Raw genomic sequence first — 24,880 nt, 5'->3', positions numbered from 1 at the left:
TTAATTTAATAACAATATACCTTATTATTATTATATCGAATGTATACATTGGTGATTGGTGCTTATTTTAACAATTTTTTTGTCGCCTAACCTACTTCACGTGTTACAATCAGTCGGCGCGATGAGTCGTTGGATGGAAATTACGAATCGAAGCTTATTGCTTAATCCCCGACTTATTTATAACCTTCTTCCTGGTAATATATTAACATTTTGTAAATTTATGTATGTAATTATATAATATAATGTATATGGTATAATATGCAATTGTTATAAAAAAATCGCCCCTAAACCATTTTTTTTCAATAATTATTATATAATAATTAATAATAATAATAATAATAATAACAACAATAATAATAATGATAATAATAATAATAATAAAGTTTGTTTTTTTGTCATTTTCTTTTTCTGCAAAGCTATACAAAGTATAATTTGATATATTATATACGTTTTTTTGTATTCTTATATACAAATACCTATATAGGTAATATGTATTCATCCTTATACGCCGCGCGTATCGCATTGTACATAAAACGAGATATTTGAATTAATACGGCTGTCGACATGAATCATAAGCTCCTACAAAATTCAAGATATGGATGATAACGTCAGGAAATGTTAATTATTAGGCTAATTGATAATTAATTATATCAAAGTAAACGTGGTTAAAAATTCGTTGTATTAATACATGCTATTTGCATTCATACTTTCTATAGTATATATATATATATATATATACATATATATGTATATATTCACACACTCTATATATGAATGATATCGTACGAAATAAGAAATAAAAGTAATAAATCGTTAATCAGCCAGCTCAGAGACATAGCGTAGAATAGACAGATATTGTAATTGTAATTTTAGATATCTAAACGTGAAAACGTCGTTATCATAATTAATTAGCTAGAAGTTCGGACGACAGACAAATATCATAGGTACGGAAGTGTCTGTACATCGTTACAGAGGAGGAAATTTATTATATATAACGATCAGCGAATGGGTAAAAGAAAAGTGAGAAAAATAAATGCACAACAAGTGAAGAGCGCTGCTGCATTTCCGAGGGTCAAAGTTCGAATATTACGAGCTTCCGCTGTAAGCTTCATGCTCTGGATGTTTATACGTACGACACGTTTCACGATGCCTGGATAAAAGTTTCATTTTTACGAAAGGCGGTGACGGCATACACCGACTACCCTTGTTCCCCACGTAGAGCACACAGGAGTAACGATGCATAACCGCACCGATTCGCCTGTTTCCCCCAACTTTACGATCGTCTATTTTACCTCCCGCATACAGGGAGTATAATACAGCTGATGTGAAATATGTAACGTGATCAAATTATTTCCCTTATCATCTTCTCGGTATTGACGGTATTTTTTACATATTTTTTTTTTCCTCAAGTTGAAACTCATGCGTCGGTTAACCCCTGATGAAAGACGTAATGCAGACATTGTAAAACTTCAATTATTGTTATTTACACTCGTTGAAGGATGAATTTTAAAACAGCTGAGATCACACACTTGACGGACAAATGTATCCAGCGGGAGAACGTTGTCGAACCTCTATTTCTTTTTCTCTTAGTTATTTTCTTCTCAAGTGAAGAAACTTCCAAGACGTTGTTTTATTTTTCTTTTTCTTTTTTTTGTAGAAATTTCAAGTATCGAGTCCCGAGGGGATGGAAATGAGAACGAGAAAATAATAATAATCGTAATGGAAATGAGCGATAGCAAGAAATTGACGGGAACGCGTAGGAGGCTCAAAGCTCGAATCTCGATCTGACGTGACAGGAAAATGCTAGACAAAAATAGAGATAAAAATAATTGGAAGAGTGAAAATCACGGTTTAAACGAGTGTTTATACCGTTGAAGATGGATAACGTTACTTTCTTTGACTCTGCTATCCTCCCACCCATAGAGAAGTTCGTGAGAATATGTGAACAGTTGAGCACCTTTTTCAAAATCCGACAAAATTTTATCTTATTTTTAGATCAGACTACTACAGCCTAACTCTCTGTCCGTCAGTCGGTTAAACAAGACAAAGTTTTGCGTATTTGATTATTTCGCACTTCTGGAAAAGTTCAATTCCTGTGAGTTTGGTGTGTCGTATTTTTATAATTTATACATATTTATTTTTTATTTTCATTTTTTACATGTATCGGACGAATACGTGTGTGTATAAAAAATTATTTTCTTCTAGTAACCTAACCGGTGAATAAAAATGAGAGCTTGATACGTTTTCCTTTTTTTTTTCTTCTTCTTTCACTATTCTCTCGCCTTCAGAGTAATTTTTATAAAATTCTCGTTCTCGCATCGTAGCTATTATTTCTGCACAATCGATAACAACGAATTACTTTACTAATGCCCCGATGAAACACGAGTCACACCGTGTTATCAGTGAAAAATAACCGCTTATTATTTTCTATACATATAATTTGAAATAATTTCTTCTTCCTATATTGCACCTATGACGTGTGTATTTTATTCGTAACATGCATGGCGTTCTCGAACAACGTGATGGACGAACATTCACACCGTGGAATGTGATAAGATTTTTATTCTTCGTTCGATCTATAACAATAGCGTGTTTCATGACAAGGCCGGTGCCGATCGGTCGTTGGTCTTCGTCTTGCGGAGCTTCACCGTTGCGAATATGTTCCCCCTGAAATAATCCCAGGTTAGTACCGACACCATAGCATGCACTACCCCTGCGGGACGTTAATCATCTACTCGTAATCTTCGTAAATAAGCGTGCGTGACGCACTCTCCTCGCACCCTTTAAAAAAGAAATTCCATTCATTACATCGATGAAATTTCAAGCACCATTTATACATATACTTCAGCTCGCCTTGGTTTCGTCGCAACGCGGATCGATGATGGGAGCGAAGTTTTTCTCTACCGCAACATTCGTGATAAATGTGCATCAAATTCCCTTTCACTTTGCAGTCATTGTGAATTTTTACCTGATGCAAAGCAGTGTTTCGTATGCATGTGATTAAAAAGAAAAAAAAAAAAGAATACATTATAGTTAAATATATGTTTAAATAATAATAACAATAACGATAATAATAATCTCTGTGCGTATACCTCATACGTATTTACGAGACCGGAGTATTGTGTAGTACTGTTTTTTTAAATCGTTGTGCCTCAAATCATAACATAGTAATAAATTATTAAGAAGAAAAAGTAATCTAAAAGCAAAATTCTTTATCGATATTTTGATCGGTGCTTAAGAGCTTTGAAATACGCAAAAGTGTGTGACAGCTGCGATTATAAAGTTTATCCGTGAAAAGAGAAAGAAGAAAAGAAAAAAAAACAATAAAATACTATCGAGATTTTGCAATTGTGTGGACGCGGGTGTTGTTTGCTTCTGGGAGAGCCAACATCGGGCCGGCCATTTCCTGCCAAGTAAAGTAATTCAGGGAAGTTTGAATGACTTTTTGATGCGCCCCTCGATCGTGTTTTAATGTTTATCGTGCGGCGGTCGAAAAACAAAGGCAAAAACAAGGGGATGGGGTGAAAAATAACAGCAACACACAAAACATGTATCCGCAAAAAGCTCTTCAGCGACGCCAAATTTCTCGATTCAACACCCCGCCGCTCACCCTCCGTCACATCATCACCCTCTGGACAGAATTATTCCACTCTTTCACTCTCCCTCGTTATTTCATTTTTTTTTTTCCCTCTTCTTCTCCCGTTCTCTTCCCTCGCTAAAGTAAACATCATGATGTACAGATAATTTGGAGGGTAAACCTCGGGGCGTAAAATTTTTTTGCACGTTTAGGTCAACAGGGTTACATACAAGGAAAAATTAAAAAATCCACACATCGCACACTGACAGAAGATCTTAGAGCCATACGCGTAAGACGAAATGACACGGAACAAAATCGGTACAATTTTTTCAATTCCCTCTTTCTTTAACGTCTCCGTAAAGTAATAATTTAATAAGTTGAACGAGAGGTCCATAAATACAGAAAAGAAATAACATTTTCTATTGATATTCGGCATGGAGGAATTGTTGGAACAATTTTATTATCGACTTGAAAAAAAGTGGTACCGATTTCTCGTCGCGGTATCTTCCAAAACGTATGCGTTGTAGATAAAATTGAACAGAAACAAACGGAAAAGGTCACACGGGTGTGTTAAACATAAAATTAGGCGTTACATAAAATGCAGCGAAGAACAATAACAAACGATAAAAATAAAGTAGCGATGTTTCCGGTCGTTCCCCTCCGTGGTAACGCCGCGGGCATTTACTGTTTCTTACTCTTTACGGAAGGATCGACTCCCCAGAGATCGTACCAAGGCCCGCAAGTGTTTCTCTCCCTCTCCCTCTCCCTATCCCTTTCCCTCTCCCGTCCCCACCCTTTATCCCTGTCACCGTCCTTGCGGAGTTTGGTCCTCGGCAGTAAAGTCTTCTCAGCGACAACCTGATCCTTGACAACGATGCAGCTGTACGTAGACTCTTCGTCGGAAGCCTCGGTGTCGGAGAAATTTTGAATAAGACCGTCATCGTCGTCGCCGTAGGCCTTCTTACGGCGTTCGCTCTTCTTCGTCTCGTTCGTCACCTTCAGTTCGGCGACGACCATGTTCTGCTTGGCCTCGAGGCTGCGCTTGCGCTCATTCTCCAGTATCGCTTTCCTCGATATATTCCCCACGAAATACGCGCGTTCCTCGTGCTGCTGCTGCTGTTGTTGCTGCATCCGGTACTCGGACCTTTCGCTGACCTTCGGCCTTTCCGCGGGTGTGGGGAAATCGTCGGAAAAAGCTTGCTGCTCCCCGGATCTTTCCGGTTTGTGTATCCTCTCCGCGGGTTTCGGCTCCTCCGCCCCCCTTTCTCGGTCGCGTGGCCGTTCCCTAGCCGCCCGATGTCCCCCTTCGGGATCCCGCCCCCCCGGCGAATGGTCGCGATCCTCCGTCGATGTTCCGCGCTCGTGATCCTCCCGTCGTTCGCGTGCCTCCTCGCGTTTAAGCATCTTCGGTATGTCGACGAGGGAGCGATGCTGCCAAAGCGCCATGCCCTCGAGGACGTCCGAGTCGCGCCGGAATCGCCAGAAGGACTTGGTCCGCTTCACGAGTTTCGGTCCCTTGCCGTCTGTCTCAAAATTCGACATCCCGTGACGGGAGGTAAGGCGTTTCTCGTTCTTCTGCAGGGTGTTGTTGCTGTTGTTGTTGTTGTTGTTGTTGTAGTTCGTGTCGTTGTGATCGGCGATCTTCTGCGCGTTTTTATCAAACTTTAGAGGACTCTGCCCGCGCTGATCGGCCCTGTTCAACTTCTCTGCGACTTTGCTGCGCTCCAGTTTCGTCTCGAAGTTAGACTCGTACCCGCGATCCTTGCCGTCTACTCCCGAATTCTCGCGTCCCCCTCGTCCAACCGTCTCCCCGTAAATCTCTTCCTTTTCCGAATACCGTCGTTCCCGGTAAGGCGGAAGCCTCGGCCGATCCGGGGCCTCCTCGAACGGCGGTCTGGGCCTCTCGTCGAAACGCCGACTCGAAGCCCGCTCGACCCTTCGATTCTTCTCCAAGTTTCTCTCCCTCTCGAAGTACCGTTCCCTCTCCCTCTCGCGTTCCCTGTCGTAACCTCTGCCCTCCGCGTCATCCTGAGAGTCCTTGTACTCCTCCTTAAGCTCGGCAACGGTCCCCGGATCGACGAATTTAGCGGGACTCAAGCCCCGCGCGTATTTCTGCGCTGTCTGTTCCAGCTTCTGCGCAATGTGCTCGACCTTGCGTCCGGTTTCCGGTAGAGTTACGGTGCTCTCCTCGTCCGAGTCCGATTCCGGCTTAGCGTCCTCGTCGTAGCCGGTCGGAGTTTCGCACTGCGATACAGGCTTGTACCCTCGGCGTACGTTGCTCATCCCACTCTGCTCGTTCCCGTCGGTCACGTCGTCCTCGTAGTACTTCTTCGCCTTGTTCTCGTACCTCGGCGTGTACTCGTTGGCCCCGTACTTCCCGGGCCCGCTCTGCTTCTCCGACTTGTACTCCTGCTCCTGAGTCGCGACCTTCGTCGTTCGCCGCTGCGCGTATCGCGGGGGACTCGCAGGTTCATCCCGAAACTTGTTCCGCTGGTTGGGGTTCGGTCGTTCCCTGGGTCGTCGGGCCCGCCCCTCGTAGTCACTCGAGTACTCCCCGTTTCGCTCGTAAGCTTCGCCTCCCGCCTTGCTGCTTCGCTCTACCGAGTTCCTCGCGTATGCTCGAGGGTTCGTCGCGATCCTCGGGGTATCCGCTTCCTCGCGCTCCCGCTCGACGTGTTGATGGTACCGCGTTTCCGGCTTGTCGCCGCCCCCCGTACCCTGATCGACGTTGTCCCATAGGTCCATCGCGTTCTTGTATAGCTGCCAGCTGTTCTCGTCCTTCGGTATGGTCTTCCAGGAGTCATTTTGCCACTCCTTGGTCATTGTTCCTCCGTCTTCCCTCGCGTGCTGTTGCTGAGTCCCCTGTACCCTGTCAGCATCCGCGATTCTCTCCGCTCGGGGCTTACGTCGCTGCCTGCTTTGGAGTTGATGTTTGTTTTTTTTGTTTTTAATTTTTTTTTCGTGTTTTTTTTCGGGATGACGAGATGATAAGGCATGGCGGAAAGAAAAGAAAACAAACAAACGGGGATGTAGATAAACGAGGCTGGCTTACAGACACTGTACAAGTCAGGGTGAAAAATGAAAAAGCACGATGGTACAAGGAAAGAGATCCAAGCAGTTTCAAAGCTCCGCCACCGATTGATGCCGATTTCCGTATCGCGTTCCGGATAGTACAGAACGCAAATAAAATAGAAGAACGTAAGACAAGACAAAAGGGATAGGGTTAAAAGGCTTGAAAATTCGTTATTTTGAAAAAGGAGAAAACCTTGTGGAATTTTAACGCAGACTCTTTGCCGTGCACCGACCACCATCCCACATACGGTGTGTGTGTCCCGAGTCCTTACTATGCGCTAAACGTAACCAATAATATACCGCAGCTGCACCATTTCCATGTCCAGAGCTTCCTTCATACAATAGCTTGATGGATCGTTGTTACGTGATATTATGTTACACATACATTTTTTTTCTATGTATCATCATTATTATCCAGTCAAAGGATCAATTTGGCAGTATGAATTCCTGTCCAAGTAACAGAGAATAATAAAAAAAAGAAACATCAACAAAAATATCTGTACAACACGCGTGCCAGAATTCCATGAAGAATATGATCAGTCGTGAGCGAAAACCGTGTGCCAAAAAACCAAGCCAGAAAAATATCACAAAGCCAGTAAAAGTCTGGCTTCCAAGGCGATCTGCGCCGCGTTGCAAATGGTGCCTCGTAGTATTCGAATAGAAAACAAAACCGAGAAGAGGCGAACAAACACAATCTACCCCTCACCTGATGGCCTCGTCGTCGCTGTAATCGATGTCAGGATGGACCGGAGGCTCGTTAGAGAATCCGCTGTCGTTGCTGCTGTGCAAGGAGGTGATGGCCTGGGGTGGGGGGACCGGAGGCACGGGAGGCTGGACTCGGCGACCGCCGGCCAAGGCCGCGGGCAGGGTTCCGGAGGGCCGCATCTGCGGAAGGGTAAGAAACGTGGCATCGTCAGGGATCGGGGTCGAAAACTGTCTCTTTGTTTTTACCCGTAAGGGGTGTTCGAACCAGGCCAAACCAACGTGCCAGATGACATTGGCAAGCTCGCGGTGAACCTGAAAATTAGTCATATAGTGGGTAATTGGACTCACGGATTTGGCCTGTCGAGACGTCGGCGTCGTGATCGTTTGGGAACTGTTGCTGTTCGACATGTTGGTGGGTGTGTGGCTGCTGTTGCTCGAGGTGCCCTCTTCGACTCCTGGAGTGACGGGGGGCCGAGACGGCGGCGGTTTGCACGGCGGTACGACTCTCGGCTCGGGTGTCCGTCCGCTGTTGGAGGCGCGGGACGGCGACCTGGGGGCGAAGGAGAGTCTCTCGTTATCAGGGGACCCCGTAGAGAGACCGAATGAGATGCTCAAAGTCGTGGGAGGGGGAGATTGGAACGTCGAGGTCTAAAGGTCCCTAAGTATCTCGGGGAGCGTTGAATGGCCGAGCAGCCTAGGAATGCAATTGCCGGAGTCTCCCCCTCTGCCCCGCGGCACTTGTCTGCCAAGGCGTTAAGAAGGCCTCTTCTGCACTTCCCGTATTCGTCGCGAGGGTGAAGATGCAGGGAGACTGGTAAGTAAGTCGACGGGCTGGACTATTTGGGGTTGATTTATGTGGTTCGTGAGGGTATTTTATGGTTTAAATGTACCTCGTCAACGTTCTCGATGTCGATAAACTGCCGGAACTTAGATTATGAATCACGTTTCAATGCCGATCTCTTTAGCAAAACTAAATGGATCTTTAATGTATTATGGCTGATGAAGAGAAGAGATAGAGAAAAAAATAAAATTAAAATTGTGGTGCGAAATGAGACCTGCCGCAGATAATCACCGTGGACAATTGCAGATGATTATAGGTGCTACGTAGAAGATTATTAACATGAGTTACCATTTTCTTCAGCAAAATGACTCGGTTGGCCGGTCGTCCCAACTTGAGAAGGTGACGTAACAAGAAAAGAAACAAAGAATGAGAAAAGTTTCAACAGGTTTGTTTATCCAGTTATTCTGCCAAAGAAACTGTGTTGAGAAGGGATCTCCAAGGATTCGTTTCAGAGCCGTTTAAAAGGGAAATTTCGGATCGATGGAATCAAGGAACGGGAATTCGTGCAAAATGGAAGAACTTGGTACAATACAAGTCACTCACCCAAGAGTTTCGTCGATGATGATCTCGGTGTATGCGAGAGGGAACCAGCCTGAGCTCTGAGTACGCAGGTTCTCCCCAAATTGCCATCCCTTCTGTCTGTCACCTGTGCGAATGAGAAACAAGGCAACGTTTAAAAACTCGATTTGTTCAAACATTTGACTCAGAGTCTAAGCTTCAGTCCAGAAGAACGTATCCTGCGAAGGAATGACAAGAAAGGGTACAAATGGTCCCAGGAACAACTGTCCGTCGGTTGTAAGTGTTAGTGTTGAAATTCTGGGATCAAACTTTATTCATCGCGAATACAGAGAAGTGATGAAAATTTTACCACCCTGCTGTTTTACGCCGCTATGTGAGATCTGAAACGAGATTTCTAGCGTCTGCCAGCACATAGCGACTCGTCTGAAGAAAGTGAAGAGGCGTTTAAGGGGCGTTAAAAATTTACTCGACTACTCTTTGCACCCGTCTCAACGCGCTGCACTTTCAAGACACTTAAATTGCACCTGCTTCTCCATCCTCAGCCTGTCACCTTCCAGACTGCCCGGAAAATTCCTCAGCATTGAAATTTAAAATTCGAAAACACGAGTGGAATGTGACCTAGGCCCGCGAAACTGGGCCTCGTAATTACACGTGAAGAAGAACATTGAATCAGCTCGCTCACTTATGGCTGATAAATAATAATTCATGTTTGCGACGGGGCTGGGTAAATAATGGAGGAATGATTCGAGCACTGCAGAGTCACGACGGTGCTTTTTACACCTCCGCATTTCAACGCAAAAATTCTGCCAATGTCTTTCCCAAGTGGAAATAAATTCCCATGAAACTTGATTCGATATTTGGCGAGACTCCGCAGATTTGAAACCACAAATTCATGGAAGAACGAAGGTTCTTCAAAGAGCAGCGATATCGATACGCGTTCTGGGATTTATACTAGCCGGCTAGCTGTTCAGCCCCGCAATTCGCGCTTGTGCAATGACTGTGAAGGCACTTCGCCTAATGGCCAGCGAATTCGCTGTGCATCGTACGCAAGCTGCAATCTCGAAACGGTATTTGAATGCCGGAAATATACAGTCACTCACTGAACTGCATGCTGTTCACCGATCCGAACATAAATAATTGGCTCTGCCGCTCGACCGAATGCCGATAATAAAAATTGGGCCTCTTTATCGTTGAGTGCGGAAAAAGAAATCCAAGTTTTTCGATCATTGTTTCTTTCCTTTTTCATTCATTCTTCTCCTCCTTTTACTCGGCTACTCACCCATCAGCGCGATCAAGTCTCCTTCCAAGAAGCTCAGCTGGTTCTCCCCCGAACTAAGGTAGGCGAAAAGCGCCCTCGCCAAAGGCGCGTCACCCCAACCGCCCCCCGTTCCAACACCACCTACGCCCCCCATTCCGCTGCTGCGAGAGGCGGGGGCCATTGATCTTGGCCTCGGCGGTGTTTCAGGGGCCTCTGAAAGTGGAGAAATTTTTTTTGTCTAGTTACAGTTTTTTATTTTTACAAATAGAAAGACTCAACTCTTCGATCTCATAAGATTTCAACAGATGTTCCGGCAATTTGAATCATGATGCAATTTTCTCAATCGAATATTACACAATGAATTCATTATCCCGTTCTTGCTATTCACTCCCGGGTACAATCAACGAACCAGGATTGTGAAATCCGATACAAGCGAAGCCTGTAAATTGATTCGTCCTGTTTACGCACCGTATTGTAGTTTATAATTCTCCCTAAGCTACTGTCCAAACAACTGCGTTATCCGATGTAGGTAAACATGATTGTCCGAGGAGCGCGTTAAAAATTCAATCAATCATTATTCGAACAATCAATTAACCGTCTAGTTTCATTAAAAAATTATTCATGTCGCGCTGCAGCCCGAAAAGAAATTTCGTCCCGTAACATCCCGCCCCTCGAATCCGTCTCGTTTTTCCGCAAACTGTATCCGGAAGTTCTGCATCCTGGAGGACGTAAATTGCGGGGGAGTCCCAGAGCGGCGAGGAACTTGGGAACTCTTCCTCTTTGTCGAGGACGTGGCCCGTAGTCGAGGACAGTCGCGTCGTCTGCCCGCCGACCCAGGGGACGACCTCCGAGTACCGGGTTACACATGCGGTGCGGAGCACAGTGACTGCACACTCGAAACGCCCCCGGGGATTCACCAGACTCGATTTACAACGGCATGTGCATGCACGCGCCGCGTTGTCCTCGAGCTTGCAACAACCGGCGAAAAGTTCACTCCGGATCTCGATAAAGCTTATCAGCTTTCCTGCCGCGCGTCTGACTTATGCGTATCACGTTTTGCCTTCTTCTTCTTGCTCCTCCGTGCAGCTCGGTCCGTCTGAGATACACGTCGCCTTTTCTAGCATCTTGAATGACAAATCGTTCCCTGTACTCTTGCAATTTTTTGCCACCTCCTAACAGAGCCAGATCAGTGTCCGCTCGACGCGTTACAGATAACTATTTGATGAAATTCTTGTGGATGGTGCGAGTGCTTCAATCATTTCCACGAGCCTTTATCGGCATAACGTGTACAAATGTATTGCTTCTGTGTACCTTTTTTTTCTTTTTTGGTCTTAGCTATGTACTTTTCCGGGGACGGGTTTGAAGTTCCGAATTTAAAAATTTCCGAAAACGCCTAATTCCGAATTATTTGCCGGCGAAACTTGAAGTAAAGAAATTAAATCTTTACGAAACAACAAAGTTTCGAATGGTCGGAAAGCCGACGGTTCAAAGTTCCGAAATGCAATATCCCGAAAATTCAAGGTACGATGGAGCAAAGTTCCGGAAAGTAAACTTACCATAGAGAAATATACTCACACAGAGTAGTTTACTCGACCGAGTGGGTGTAAAATATGAGAAATACCAAAAATCGGAATGACCAGGATTCCGAACGTAAAAATACGGAAAATCCAAATCAAAGAAAGATTAAAGTGATAAAATTTCACCAAGCCAGAAATTCACGGTACTCAAAATCTCGGATCATTCGGAAATTTCGATATATCAGATTTAAAAAATTTCTCAATTTCGCACTTTCGAAACTTTGACTCGTCGGAGCTACGTCCTTTCGGCATTTTCTCCTTTCCGTACTTTGAGCCTCTGATTTTGGACCATTCGAAACTTTGATGTTTCGTCAAAGTTTGATTCCTTTACTCTGAGTTTCGCCACCAAAAAATTCGGAATTTGCCGCTTTCGGACATTTAAGCCCACCACCTTTTTCGCACATACATTACAGAACGAAACCGCTGGAGCATGGGCTAATCGGCAGTACGGAAATTATTCATCGCGGTGCCCGCGAGGCGATAAAATTGGCGAATTGAGCGGGTCGGTTTATCGCCGGTGAGACAGGAAGAGGCGGGTAATCGAAGGTTGAACGGCATGTTTGTTGGGTATTAAAAAGAGCTGGGCTGCCTGAAGCGAGCGGCGTTTCAAAATCGAACGATTTATCAACTCGAACAGACGCTCGCGTGTTACGCATTAGTTATTTACCGCCCTGCGATATTTCCTCCGGAGGCGGCTTCGCAGGGACGTGTTACCCGCGGGATGGGAAAACCTGTCCCCTTCTTTTTCAACCCCCTCCTCCTAAAAGTCATCCCTACGGTATTTCCGCGTGCTGGTCGTCCTGCACCGAAGCTCACGTACTTCTCCTCTCACGTCTGTTCTTTATCTTTGTAATCCGTCAGGAATCCACCATTTCTTTCTCGCACTTGATTCCCGCTCTGTATTCGATCCATCAATTTTGAATACGATGTATATTTCCTTATGCGAACATTCACTTCAATCTTCGCGATACTCAAGCCGAACGTCTACCGAGCTAAGATTCTTTTAAATTATCTGCGATCTCTGAAATTCTTTCGATTAACGTGAAATATCACGATACTATACTTATTCCCGACTCAACCGTAATGTTCAATTTTTTTTCTCTCAAAAGCGGGATGAAATAAATATATTAATCTCTCTTTACTTTTCTTTCTAATCTGTGAGTAAAAAATATCACTCTTCCCCAGCACTTGCGGGAAATATGGTGTTATATTTTCCGCAAATTAGTTTTTCAATTTTTCTAGTCTTCACTTTCTTTTCTTCCTTTTCGATTTTGACCTACACTTCTCTGTATTATTATTACCTTTCAATAATATTACAGTTTTTTAACTGATAGATCACACTTATACATAAAAAGAAAACAACCTTCAAGTCAATAATGCACCCAGAGTTGAGTCGGCAATAAAGTCGAATACGTAACACAGGAATAAAAGTCGATTATTTCCTCGTTTCATAATGTAGTTACTATTAAAATCGTATCAAACTTGATAAAATTTCTCTTCGTTTTGGAATATTTTTTCGTTTCTTTTTTTTCTTCACACAGGATTTACGCAGAGCTATTTGTCACACGCGTGAGTTTACCGTCAAAGAATCACAGGCTCACTTTCAAGTTATGCTGGAATTCAATGATGAAATACTGTAAAGAGGCCGATGCGGGGATTCGACTGTGGAGGAATGCGCCAAGCGGATACGAATCCGCGCCGTTGTACGTATCTACAAGTGTGGATTTGCTACACAAGCAATTCCGTATGCGGAGAGTAGGTAACAATGGTTACACGTCGTCCTTCGGACTTTCATAACTCGCGGCACGGTAAGCAAGGCATTCCGCTCGGTTAATTTATTCAATTTGTTTAGACGCGCATGCTTCCACCTACCTGTGCGAATTTAATTTCGAGCGTTCAACGTTGCAAAGATGAGAAAATTCCGTACTTCGGTCGGCGAGATTCGGGCGTAAAATTTACTCGCGGTCAAATAATATATCTTTTATTTATTTATTTATTTATTTTTTTATCAAGTTGCAGCTTTTTTCTGTCTCGTTTCTGGAAAACACTTTTTTCTTCGTCCAATATCAGTCCGCGTAATTATCAGCGATGCGTAGTCAGAGACGGTTAATTGAAAGGCTCAGGGAGCTGGAATTTGCACGGTTCAGGAATTGGCAAAATGTAACCAATTATTCGGCACGCGTGTGCCTCGAACGTTTTGGTCCGTATAGACGAAGGAGGGGAAACTAACGGTAAACAGGGTGAAAATCCTCGATACTCGCCTAGCGCGAAATCGACGGGAATGCAAACATTCGTCCCTTTTCGTATTTGCGACACACATTACCAATAGAAAGGGAGGACGCGCACACCTGCGTACCGATTCACATTCGCACGTACATTTTGCATAGCATTCAATACCCGTTCACAGCAAATAACTCTGCGGACTCGCGCACGGTTCAACGAGTAAAATTACGCGCTTCGATTCAGAAGTGACAGTGCCTGAACAGACGTCGAAAGAAAATGAAAAGGAAGAACCGTTTCGCGAGAAAAAATTACATTCCAAAACATTACATGTTTTTTTTTCTTGTTTCATACAACACGAATTAGTTGTTTTTGAGATGGGTTTACAAAATCATGGGCTAACGAGGCGTGATTAAAAAATGTTGAAAATCTTCTTGAAGGATCTTCAGAGGTCTTAGTGACGTATAAAAAATTCATGGTGAAATTAACAAATTTCATAGTGAACCGTTTACCGAGTTGTCGTGGAATGCCCCGCAAGTATCAGCAGTTGAAGATTTTTATCAAAGGACGAGTGGATTCGATTGACTGCAAATTCAATAAATAATCACGACTCACCTGGACCCAGAGAGAGGCTCGAGGCGTGAAGATTGGCCTCGGATCGTGCTCGCGACAAGGCGATGTGATGAAGAGGAGGCCCGTGATTCTGTGTCGCATTGTTTCCGGGTGGCGGTCCGAGTCGCAATTCGAGACAAGAACTGTCCATGCTTCGAGTCTTGCGCAACTGCGAGCTGAGTGTCAGTTCCGAGCCGCCGTTCTCATCGTCTTCGGGCCAGAAGGACACTTGCTGTGGAAGAATGAGGAGGAAATGAGAGGCGTGCGATTCCGTGGCTTTCGACCAGGGCTTCAAACTTTCCCTCCAAACTCACCCTGAGTCGAGAGGCGAACATGTCCTCGACGGATTGCGGCAGGTATTCCCGAGTTCCGGCAACTTCGCGCCACTCGTCAACCGAGGGATGAAGCGCCGCGAGCGCCACTTCGTGAAAACTCACGTAATGCTTTGCCAGCGAGCATTGCCTTTCCAAAACGAAACCGTATCTCCGCCGTTCCTGAGTCATCGCCTGTTCGTCGCAGGAGGATAAGACATTTATTACGAGAGTTTAAGCTCACCGAATTAGGTAACAAATTACAGAACGTAGGAAGGGGTGGAACTGCCTCGAAAGGTATTAAAATCGTCCCCGAGAGTCAGCAACGTCTGGATAAACGTTCGGTTTCCATCCACGCTTACTAGGGTGGTGGACGAATTTTTTCGTCAATTTCTTTTTCAACATTATTACTCTGAGAATAAAATATACGATAACAATGCGTCTGAAACACGTGAATTTTAAACGGGGAAATCCATCCTTTTGCGGGCGCACGGGTTAGAGTTGAGATAAAAATGTGAAAAGATTCGGGAATTGATTTTGAATTATTTGAAATTGATTCGAGGGTGGACCTGAGAAAAAAAAAAAAAAAAAATGGCCAACACCCTAAACAAGGACCACCGTGCTTACGTTCTTCAAACTCTGTTCGCAGAAAGCGTCGAGCTTAGATTTTTCCTCCTCGAGTATCTGCATGTTTTTAAGCTCCTTGTCCATCGCCAATCCGCTTTTGCTCGCACCCCTGGATTTCTTTCGTTGTTTCTTAATGGTAGCCGCAGCCTTGCTGTAAGTTTCCGAACGCGTCTTGTGCTGCTGTAAGAATCTCTTTTGCTCGCTCTAAAAATTCAAAGTTATCGTCGATTAGCCATCGTCGATCAATGGCTGATGATTTTTCACTTGAATTTCGACACGTACCTGCACCACTTTCGTGTCCTTCTCCAAATTCGTCTCAAGCGGTACGAGTAAATCGACATAGAACGCCTTCAGCTGTAACAAAATCGAAAATTCAATTTCAGTTACCACTGTTTTAATCGAATAAAACGAAGATCCTCAAAAAGCTGGTAAACTCTGTGTAAAATTAATTTTCTCGCCGCTTCTGTATGACGATAATTACGCAAATGTATAATATATGTATAACATAACCGCCGTACGTATGAATTCCCACCGCCGCAATACGTGCACTCGTTTAATTGATGCCAACTACGTGGCAAGATCAAAGGACGAGACTGTAAAGCCGCAGGAGAATCCCTTTGTCCAATCGGTGCGTACGTATTAGAGCAATGCGGTAACTGGAACCACTGGAAACTTTGACGAAAATAGATATCTGTCTGACATTCGGATACCGTGTGGATACAGGCGAAGGTGCGGTCGCACAAATTCGAATTTAACCCACGATCCGCATTATTCTCTCCACCTCGGTACGAAGTTATTTCGAGTTTCGCAGGACAAATTTCCTCAAATAACCTTCCCTGACATTTTGCGCAGCTTTTACGATGAAAAACCCCAGAAGTTTTACACCTTAAGAAGAAATAATAAGAAATTAAACAATAACATTTTTGAAAACGATTTATAGAAAAAGTGCGTTTTTTCTACAACTCCTTCACTTTTCCCTAAATTTTCTCGATAGAGGAAATTCCCCGACTATTCCCGGCTAAGACGTTACGTCGCCGCCTGGGATCTTGTCGAAGCAACTGATAGCGAATAGTCGGCGCGTCTCGAAACAAAGTATCGACCGAAGGATTACATCCTCGGAATAAATCCGTTGAGCACATATCCCTGCAGCAGCGCCAGTAACGGGGAATTGGACCGAGTCGCAAAGAAAGAGAGAAACAGAGAGAGCCGAGTGTAGTGGAAGGAGGAACGAATTGCGGGTTAAATCGAGCGCGCGAAGCGTTGCAGCTCTAAGTAGTATCAGCCCGAGTCTGACGCGCCGCACGCTCAACTTTCCAAGTAGTATTACCACGGCTCGAGTTGTCCGTGCGGTTCCCTTAAGGCCGCGTGTAAATTTTATACGCTGCGCCTCCAGCTTCGGGATTTATTTGAATTTTTTATTTCTTATTTTTCATTTTTTCTCGTTTATTTATTTTTTCTATTTTCCTGCACCCTGACATATTGCGTGGGAAGCGTAGGATCGGCGCTTCGTGCTGCAGTAATTTTCAATCACACGTTCGGCACGTCGACTGCGCGTCGTCGGATCGGTGTGATGAAAATCGAGAGAAAAAAAAATCAGGGTGCTTTATACGCTGCGGGTCGTGTGATCCCTGCTCTTTTTCCCAACTCTCTCTCTCTCTCTCTCTCTCTCTCTCTCTCTCGTTTTATCACCTTTTTTCTTTTTTTTTTGTTCCATCAACAATAAACATTAATTACTAGGTAGTTCATTTCGTTGTCGAGCGCAGCGCATACGCGTAAATTATATGTCTGTGAATGAAAAAAGTAAAAGGAAGAACGAAATACCAGAGAGTGCAGTAGCTATGTACACAACTACAACTATATTATTGCTGATCGGTTATCATGGATCGGAAATCGCAATGCGAGTAAAAAAAGTTTTAAATTCGAGGCGTAAAAACTGAAAAAAGAAACAAATGAAAAGAGTGAGAGAGAGAAAAAAAAAGAAAACACTTCACGAGGAGAAAACAAGAGGTGATAAATTCTGTTCCCTTCGGTAATATTTCCCCTGTATAGCTATGCATATACCGACGAACCTGGCGATCGAGAGTCGTGGGATTCATACGAATATCTATACGTAGGTATATTCCCTTTTCCCACATTTGTCATGATTTTTGCTTTTACTTCTACATCATGTATATGTATGAAGTTCCGCGTCGCTTTGCCTGTATTTTCTTTTTCGTTTTTAATGGGATTAAAATATCGGGTGAAATATCCGTGGGTACAGTTTTTTTTGTTATTCATTGGTCTGTTTGATGCGACGCGCGCGCAATTTTTTTTTTTTTTCTTGTTTTCGTTTTTGTTGTTACTTTATCTCTCTCTCTCTCTCTCTGCGTTTTCTGGAAATTCACGACCCCTGGTGACGCGCGGGTCTTACGCCGAACTGCAAGTTCTTTGGAAGATAATAGCTAAGCTTTGTGCCATACAATGTGCTCGCAGCAAAGGTCGGTTAATGAGTCATTAAAACCGATGATAATTAGCAGCATTTGGTTACGACAACCTCTCTACTGCAAAGCCACCAACTTAAGCCACTCAATTCTATATATATTCCGCTTTCCACTCCTGCTCTTATCAATGGATCCACAGCATCGTATCGTCGGGATTGCACAACGTCGACGCAAACAGCTCCATGTTATTCGAGTAAATACGAATGCCGGATCCCTCTATTGAAATTGACAATTCACCTCGTCAACTCGTGCAATGATGTAAACTATAATTGCTTGCTTCAATGAAGCGATCTCCATATAATTCCACAAAGTATTGAATCGAATTAAAATTTTTCACTAAAACCATTTCTACCAACATTCGGTCCAACATTACGATGTAACTCCGTGAAACGACCGTCATCTGACGTTTAATATTCCTAAATACCGGTATAATTATTTAATTATGTATATATACCAAGCCCAATTATTACCGTAGATGCTTTTAACCCTCTGCTCAATAAAACAAGAGAAAAGAAGGAAAAGGAAAGAGATGAAGAAAAAAAAAAACTCGAGACGAAGAGCGAACGACGGGAGTCGGGGCATCATACCTGTAATGAGTTGCAAGGCTGGCAGAAATTAGTCGAAAGAGTAACGGTGTAGAAAAAGCTTGCACAGGGTGCGTTTCGAAGGTATGAAGAGGACGGCGAGCCCGGCTACCTCTACATTGGCTAATTCCGACTTTTAATTGGATTGCCCGATTCGCTGTCTCCGTTTCTACGTTTCTCCCACCTCTCCCTCTCCCTCTTCCTCGTCCTTCCCCCTCCTCTCGTTCGCCGCCCTCATCTACTCCCAATGGAGCCTCCTCTCTTAAAAAGCCCCCTGATTGGCTTCCTTCCAGCGCTTTAACGACGCTGAAATACCGGCTAGGCTACCCACTCGATGTATAGCCGTAAAGCTGCGCTATGCCGGGTGAACCCGGGAAGCGGCCGAGCTTACGCAGCGAAAATATGGATTTATCATAAATTTATGGATCCCCTTCCATCTCCACCTCGTCGCTTGATTCAAGGAGGTTTCATACTCTTGCCGCGATGTCCGGTACACGCGCCAGGATTTTCCACGCTCCGATTCGCTACGGCGAATGCTTTAAGGATAAAAGGATGAAAGGATCCGCGGTTTCAGGAAGTCCGAGTTGTTGTGGAACACTGCTTGAACCATTCCATTCACACGTTATTGGGCTCGGTCAACTTTTATAAAAAGATGACAGTCGATACTTTTTGGGCTCGCTGATGACGAGTATGAAATCAGATTTTGAAAATGCAAGACGGTGGATTCGGTACGGTGAACGAATATTTCAAATTTATTCGAATTCGGTCTGAAAAATCAATTTAGGGGTTTTCGGGGTCACTGATTGTATCAGCCGTACTGAATTTTCAAAATCTGATTTCAGATTCGTAATCAGCGACCTCAAAATCTTATCATTTATGTAAAACACATATACGTTGAGACGGGTAATTTTTCGAAAATGAACGATTTCCTCAATTTTGACGATTTTTTTCCATCAATTTGCTTCTAACAATAATCATTTACATTATATCGTAATAACTGCTCTCGAGTATTGAAAACCTATCGGTATACTATCAGAAACAGCAAAAAACCGCAAAGAAATATATTGAAAAGTTCTTTAAATATATAAAAAATGTATATAAATTAGGTAGTATACGAATTTTTACCACTATGACTCAAAGGGTTAAACAATCTACTCGAAATCAATCGAGTTCAATTTGACCGGAGCAGTCTTTTCTCGATTCATGATCAGAGAGAAGGGAATTTAATACAACAGTCGTTTCAAACATTTAAATATTTCCATGCTGCTGTAATTACTCTCGCCAATCCTACCTTGAGTTTCTTTTCACTGACTCAATACGCATCTCAAAAATAGCTTCATACTTCATTTGATCAAAAAACAACTGTTTTGTAAGCTTTGAGGTCGACAAATATCACGTATATTCTGAACAAGGAGAATGGACAGAAATTTTCATCTCCAATTCAGGCATTCCGCGTTAATTTGAGGGTAAAAAAAATTCCTTGAGCTTCGCCTCGCCGATCCTGTTCACATGTAATCTAATACAGGCTGTTCTCGTCCCTCGGTAACTACGAGGGTGCTGACAGCAGCCCCGTATCGTTGGCCTTTATGGTTCGGTAATAGCCGGGGACAATCTTAACGTCCGCGATGCGCAATATTTTGACCATTTTTTTCATCCCCTCTTCGCCAGCCCCTCGAAATAGCCGAATACTTAATCGCCCAGAGAAGCTGACTCGTCGAATGCTCCGAGTTTTTTCGCCACCTTTAATTCTCCGATTTGGGGAAAATATTGAAAAAGAAAGGGAAGAAAAAAAATATCCAAAACCGTCAAACTTATAATACTCTGGAAGCTCGATTGCGGAAAATCGGGGGAAGGAGGATCGAGGTTCGCAAAACGCGGTAGCCTCCACTCGCAATTATTACAAGACGAGACAACAACTCGTATTTTAACGCCGTCTGGCAGCGTGTTTCTTTTCCTCCTCCAGCGGGCAACAGCATCCGAGTGTATCCGGCGAGACGCGGGGAGGCGGGATGAAATTTACGACCCTATTTCCTGCCTAAGTACATAATAATAACTTATTTTCTTTTTATACTCTCTCTCCGGTCGGCATGCGCCACCCGTTTCTAAGATGTGCAATCCGCGCTTGCGCATAATTTCCAAGAAAATCGTTCGACCGTTAGATTACACGGGTGAAGACGAATTTTGAGTCCGGGTTCTGGACGTCAAATTTTGATTTTTTCTACGTAACTAATGAAAGAAAAAATAATTTCATCGGATAAAGTTTCTTTATGTAGAAACCAGAACGATATTTCGAATTTTCCGAAAAATTACTTACATTCTCAAACGTTTATTGCAAGTAACAATTAAATAAACTTTAGTTTTGCATTCGAATCACTTTTCTTCAAAAATAATAATTCATAATAAAGTACAAACGTAAAAGAATTGATAAACAAAGTTTAAAAATGAATAATTTTCGTACTTCTGTTTTTTTACGGACGATCTTGTGTCAAACCCCAAACACAATCTTTCATCGTGCTCTCATTACATCGCCTCTGGTAACGTTACTAACGATAAACTCTATCACATGTTAGTGAAAACGTTTTTCTTATTCTTCCGAATAGACATTCATATTAGCCGTCAACCAAAAACTTCAAGACTTATTTATCAACGTAAAAAATATAAAAACAAACATTATAATTAATAAAGAGAGGTTCTGATTATCATTCGATGTACAGAACCGATACTTATTCATCTCAATGGAATATCAAAAAAGGAAAGAAAACTGTCCTCGTCCTTACCCGTGTTATGCTGCACGGAACAATTACACCAGCGGTTTTTTGTCCACCCTAATTTTTGATTCGGGCTAAGGACACCGCCGCTCCAATGTCTTTTTCACTCCGAAAGAAAAGGCCGGATTACTTGACAGTTTTACTTTTTCAACGAATTACCGCCGTACCTTCCTTCCGTTTTCTTTTTCTCACCTTTTCTCATTTCAAACAGAGATGCAGAACATCGAGAGTGACAAATTCTGATTAAATCTCCATCAATTGAGAGAAACGATTTCGCCAACTTTTCATTTACAACTGGTGAAAATTTTTGCTCGCTCAAATTCATACGAAATAGAGGAAAAAAGAAAAAAAAACACTAGTATTAATTGCGTATCAGCTTCAAGTGTCGATTCTTCATCCCAATTTCGGGATAGAGGGGGAAGGCAATCGGCGATAGAACGAGGGACGCTTCCGCAGGATAGCGAGTCAAACGACTCGGGTCAAAGTCCGGTAGGACATAACGAGTAGCTCCGAAACTCGACTCCCTCTGATATCTGCGGCGGTATAGAAATATCTCGTTAAGATAGGAGCAGCCGAAGAGAGGCCGTAGATCACAATTATCGAAGCTCTTGGACCGCGGCGCAGTTTCGCCCCGAGTGGGTAGAATAAGTATGTATGTATGTATATAAGATTATACCCAATATCGGGAAGAATATCGTAGTAGCCTCGCCTCGCATACACACGCGTGGCTCCATAAAAGATAAGCGCGTAATGCAGCGCGTTTCGTCGCTCATAGAGTTGGATTCGTTCCTCCGTTCGTGGATCCGGCCGATTCGCCTGAGCAACCGAGATAAGACCGATTCGGATATTCCCGGTAAAATTGGAAATCATTTTTCGCGGATATTTTCGTCGCAAATATATTGTCAATTTTCCCGGTCAGGCAGAAATTTTTAGCCAACTATTATATTTAAGATTTGAAATTACTTTTGTTATTTCACTGACTATTTTTTTTTTTTTATTTATTTTTTTTTCTTCCTCGGTCGACAAGGATAAAAAGAAATACTTTGAAGATGTACGGAAATTTTTTCTTTCACTTCAGGTTGTCACTCTCAGACGTGGAATTTTTGCTCTTTCTTGTTTATAACAATCGACGATGCGCAGCGTAACAAAGAAGAGGAGAAAAAAAAAAACAAGAAACAAACAAAGAAAACAACAAAGAGATAAATAATATCGGACAAACGTTTCGTCAGCGAATATGTACGTCCGGAGTTTGGCAATTTGGGGATGTCTGAGCGGGGCGTCGCCCCCAAAAACCGGGGATATTACGACTCGAGCGAGACGGAATCTGGGATATATCGGAGAGTTATAAATCTAGCCCCAAGTTCTGGCGACCGACCCCTACTACAAGTTCTCGTCGAAACAGCGAACCGCCAGACGTTGCAGAGCCAATCCCGGAAGTTTGTTGTCGGCAGTTTTGCTTCTTCGCTGCAATACCAAAGTCGCCTCCTTGCTCACGGAGCGCTAACGAAACAGGATAAAATTCCAAAATCATCGTAAAGAGAGAAGACAAAGGAAAAGAAAGAAAAAAAAAAGAAAATTTCAGTTCTGGCGAAAATACTGCGAGAACCGGCGAAGTAGTTGACGAGCAATAAGTCGTCGGTTTCCGGCCGCAGGCTGGCCGGGGGTTGAAATCTTTCCTCCCGATTCGGCGTGATTCGCGAAAGGGTCTGAGATGCGAAAGGAGGGAAAACGGCGAGGCACAACAGCGCGTCCCTTTAACGAGTGGCCCTGACGTTTTTACGAGACTTTCTGATTTAATTGAAATCGCTCGGCTCCGCGAGCCGTTTCCGTCTTTCAGCTCTCATCTTCGGTTCGATTCGGAAGTTCGCAAGCAAACGCTGCAGAAAAGCTGTTCGCGATTTTCGCGATTCCTGCAACAGCAGCAGAAGCGGCAGCGTTCGCCTTTTGCCATTAGCCTGATGACGAATAAAGGGGGAAAATTTATATACGCGACCGCAAAATTACTGTGATCGTTATTTTATCCCAGGATCAACGCAGGGTGTGTACAGAGTTGAGCTTGAAACGCTCGCTGCAGCAGCCAACGGAAAACATGGAAAAGTTTCGATGTGTGTTGTACGGAAAAGCACTTAAAGTTTGAAATACCTCTCGAAGGATGAAGGGAAAGAGAACGAGTAGAGAGGGTGGTAGGTAGGGTGAATTTTATTTTCATCACTATTTTTCTTCACTGTAAAAGTTGAAATTTCAATTTATATTTCACACGAGGCTGAAGCTTTGCCGCGATCGCAGGTCTTCGTCGTTCCGATTATTTTCAATAATGCGCAAAGATAATTCGAGAGGTATATTTGTTTTTCGCCGAGAAACGCGTTAGAGGTAAATTTTCTCCCCAAGGCTCGTAATGTACGTATAATCGATATCAAAGTGTCGTTGCCCGTTTGATAATCGAAAAGTCGTATTTAATTTTTAATTAATATTCCGAGAGCACCGCTTACAGCTTAGCCAAATCGCATTTTCGCACCTCTCAGTTTTACGCCTCGCAACGCGTCTCGTTCTCCCGCACGGGGGTGTTATACGGAGACCGCGCTCGCGGAAAACATCCAAGCAACTCCGCATAAATTTAGCGACTTTTAATTGCGTTAGGAAAGTTTATTTAAATTATTTAAACCACGCGGGGTGCAGCTCGTTCATTTGAATAAAATAATAACACCGGCCGTTGCGTCGGGAGCTGGAGCCTAACGATAAAACGGGTCGCGTTACATATAAATTGCCGTTTCACTCGAAAACGATGGCAAATTACTGTATTACTAGAAAATCGATTTCATTGTTATAATTTATGACATATCGCCGGGATCCGATGATGATGGAATTTCTGAAATATGTAAACCATTACTTGTGCATATTTTCTCATTTCTTTTTCATATACCATTTTGCATTTTTTTGGCATTTTGCACAGCTTAAGAATTATACTCCGTAACCTCCAAGTCCTCAAAAGCTCCTAATTCTGCTCCCGAGGTAATTTTTTCGTTTCTTACCGCGTTTATTACAACACTTGTGCCAAATTCATGTTTATGAATTTTCCAAATCCTCTTTCTCGCCTCGTTACACATTTATTCATTTATTTTCCCCTTTTCCGTGTATAAGATATATATATATATATATATATATATATATATATATACACCTATATACATATATATATATATACATATTCCAATTCAAACTTTCTTAGAATTCTTTACGAGTAAGTATTTTGCGACAGGCACTAAAAATTACCGAGTGCGGCTCTTGTTTTTTCTTGGAAAGGGTAAACTTTTCTCTGTGGTATATTTCCTCCCTCCCCCCTTCTATGGTTTTTTTTTTTTTCTTTTTCCACCACGTAATTTTTACCCTCACCGCGGTTTCGTTCACTTTATAACATATATAAATCGAGGAGAGAAAAATACTTACAATATTCAGCTCCTGCTCTTGTATCTCCTTGTAAACCTCGACGATTCTCATCAGAGCAGATCCTGAAACATATACAAGAATAACAGAGTGACGAGAGGTTCACTGATCCGTAAGATATTTGTATTATCCTTATGATATGTATACACGGTCGAGCACAAAAGTTTGAGGGGGCGGACGTTAAGCGTTCCGTCAGCGCGAATCCATCTGCATTGAGATCGTGTTCTTTCATTCGTGACTTTCACCCTGAATTCCAAATGAATTTGAACCGGTGTTATTTCACCAAAA

The 24,880-nt window shown here is 43.2% G+C and overlaps 1 protein-coding gene across 4 annotated transcripts in view; it reads right to left on the bottom strand.

The window, feature by feature from the left end:
• The window catches only part of LOC124180787 (zinc finger CCCH domain-containing protein 13), a 116,400-nt gene continuing 91,520 nt past the window's right edge, over window positions 1-24,880 (bottom strand). For 3 of the 4 annotated variants that reach the window (XM_046566573.1, XM_046566571.1, XM_046566572.1), the window contains exons 5-14: window positions 24,596-24,657; window positions 15,602-15,673; window positions 15,320-15,523; window positions 14,696-14,887; window positions 14,385-14,613; window positions 9,994-10,185; window positions 8,739-8,841; window positions 7,703-7,904; window positions 7,356-7,534; window positions 1-6,494 (exon numbers count right to left, since the gene is read on the bottom strand). In XM_046566573.1, the coding sequence (XP_046422529.1) occupies window positions 4,259-6,494; window positions 7,356-7,534; window positions 7,703-7,904; window positions 8,739-8,841; window positions 9,994-10,185; window positions 14,385-14,613; window positions 14,696-14,887; window positions 15,320-15,523; window positions 15,602-15,673; window positions 24,596-24,657 (3,671 nt within the window). In that variant the 3' untranslated portion in view covers window positions 1-4,258. The remainder of the gene's footprint in view (window positions 6,495-7,355; window positions 7,535-7,702; window positions 7,905-8,738; window positions 8,842-9,993; window positions 10,186-14,384; window positions 14,614-14,695; window positions 14,888-15,319; window positions 15,524-15,601; window positions 15,674-24,595; window positions 24,658-24,880) is intronic. The other variant, XM_046566574.1, reaches the window with a different exon arrangement.

Source organism: Neodiprion fabricii, chromosome 4 (genome assembly GCF_021155785.1).
Source record: "Neodiprion fabricii isolate iyNeoFabr1 chromosome 4, iyNeoFabr1.1, whole genome shotgun sequence".
NCBI lineage: Eukaryota > Metazoa > Arthropoda > Insecta > Hymenoptera > Diprionidae > Neodiprion > Neodiprion fabricii.
Note: the sequence above shows the minus strand (reverse complement) of the source record. Positions and strands in the feature narration are given on the sequence as shown.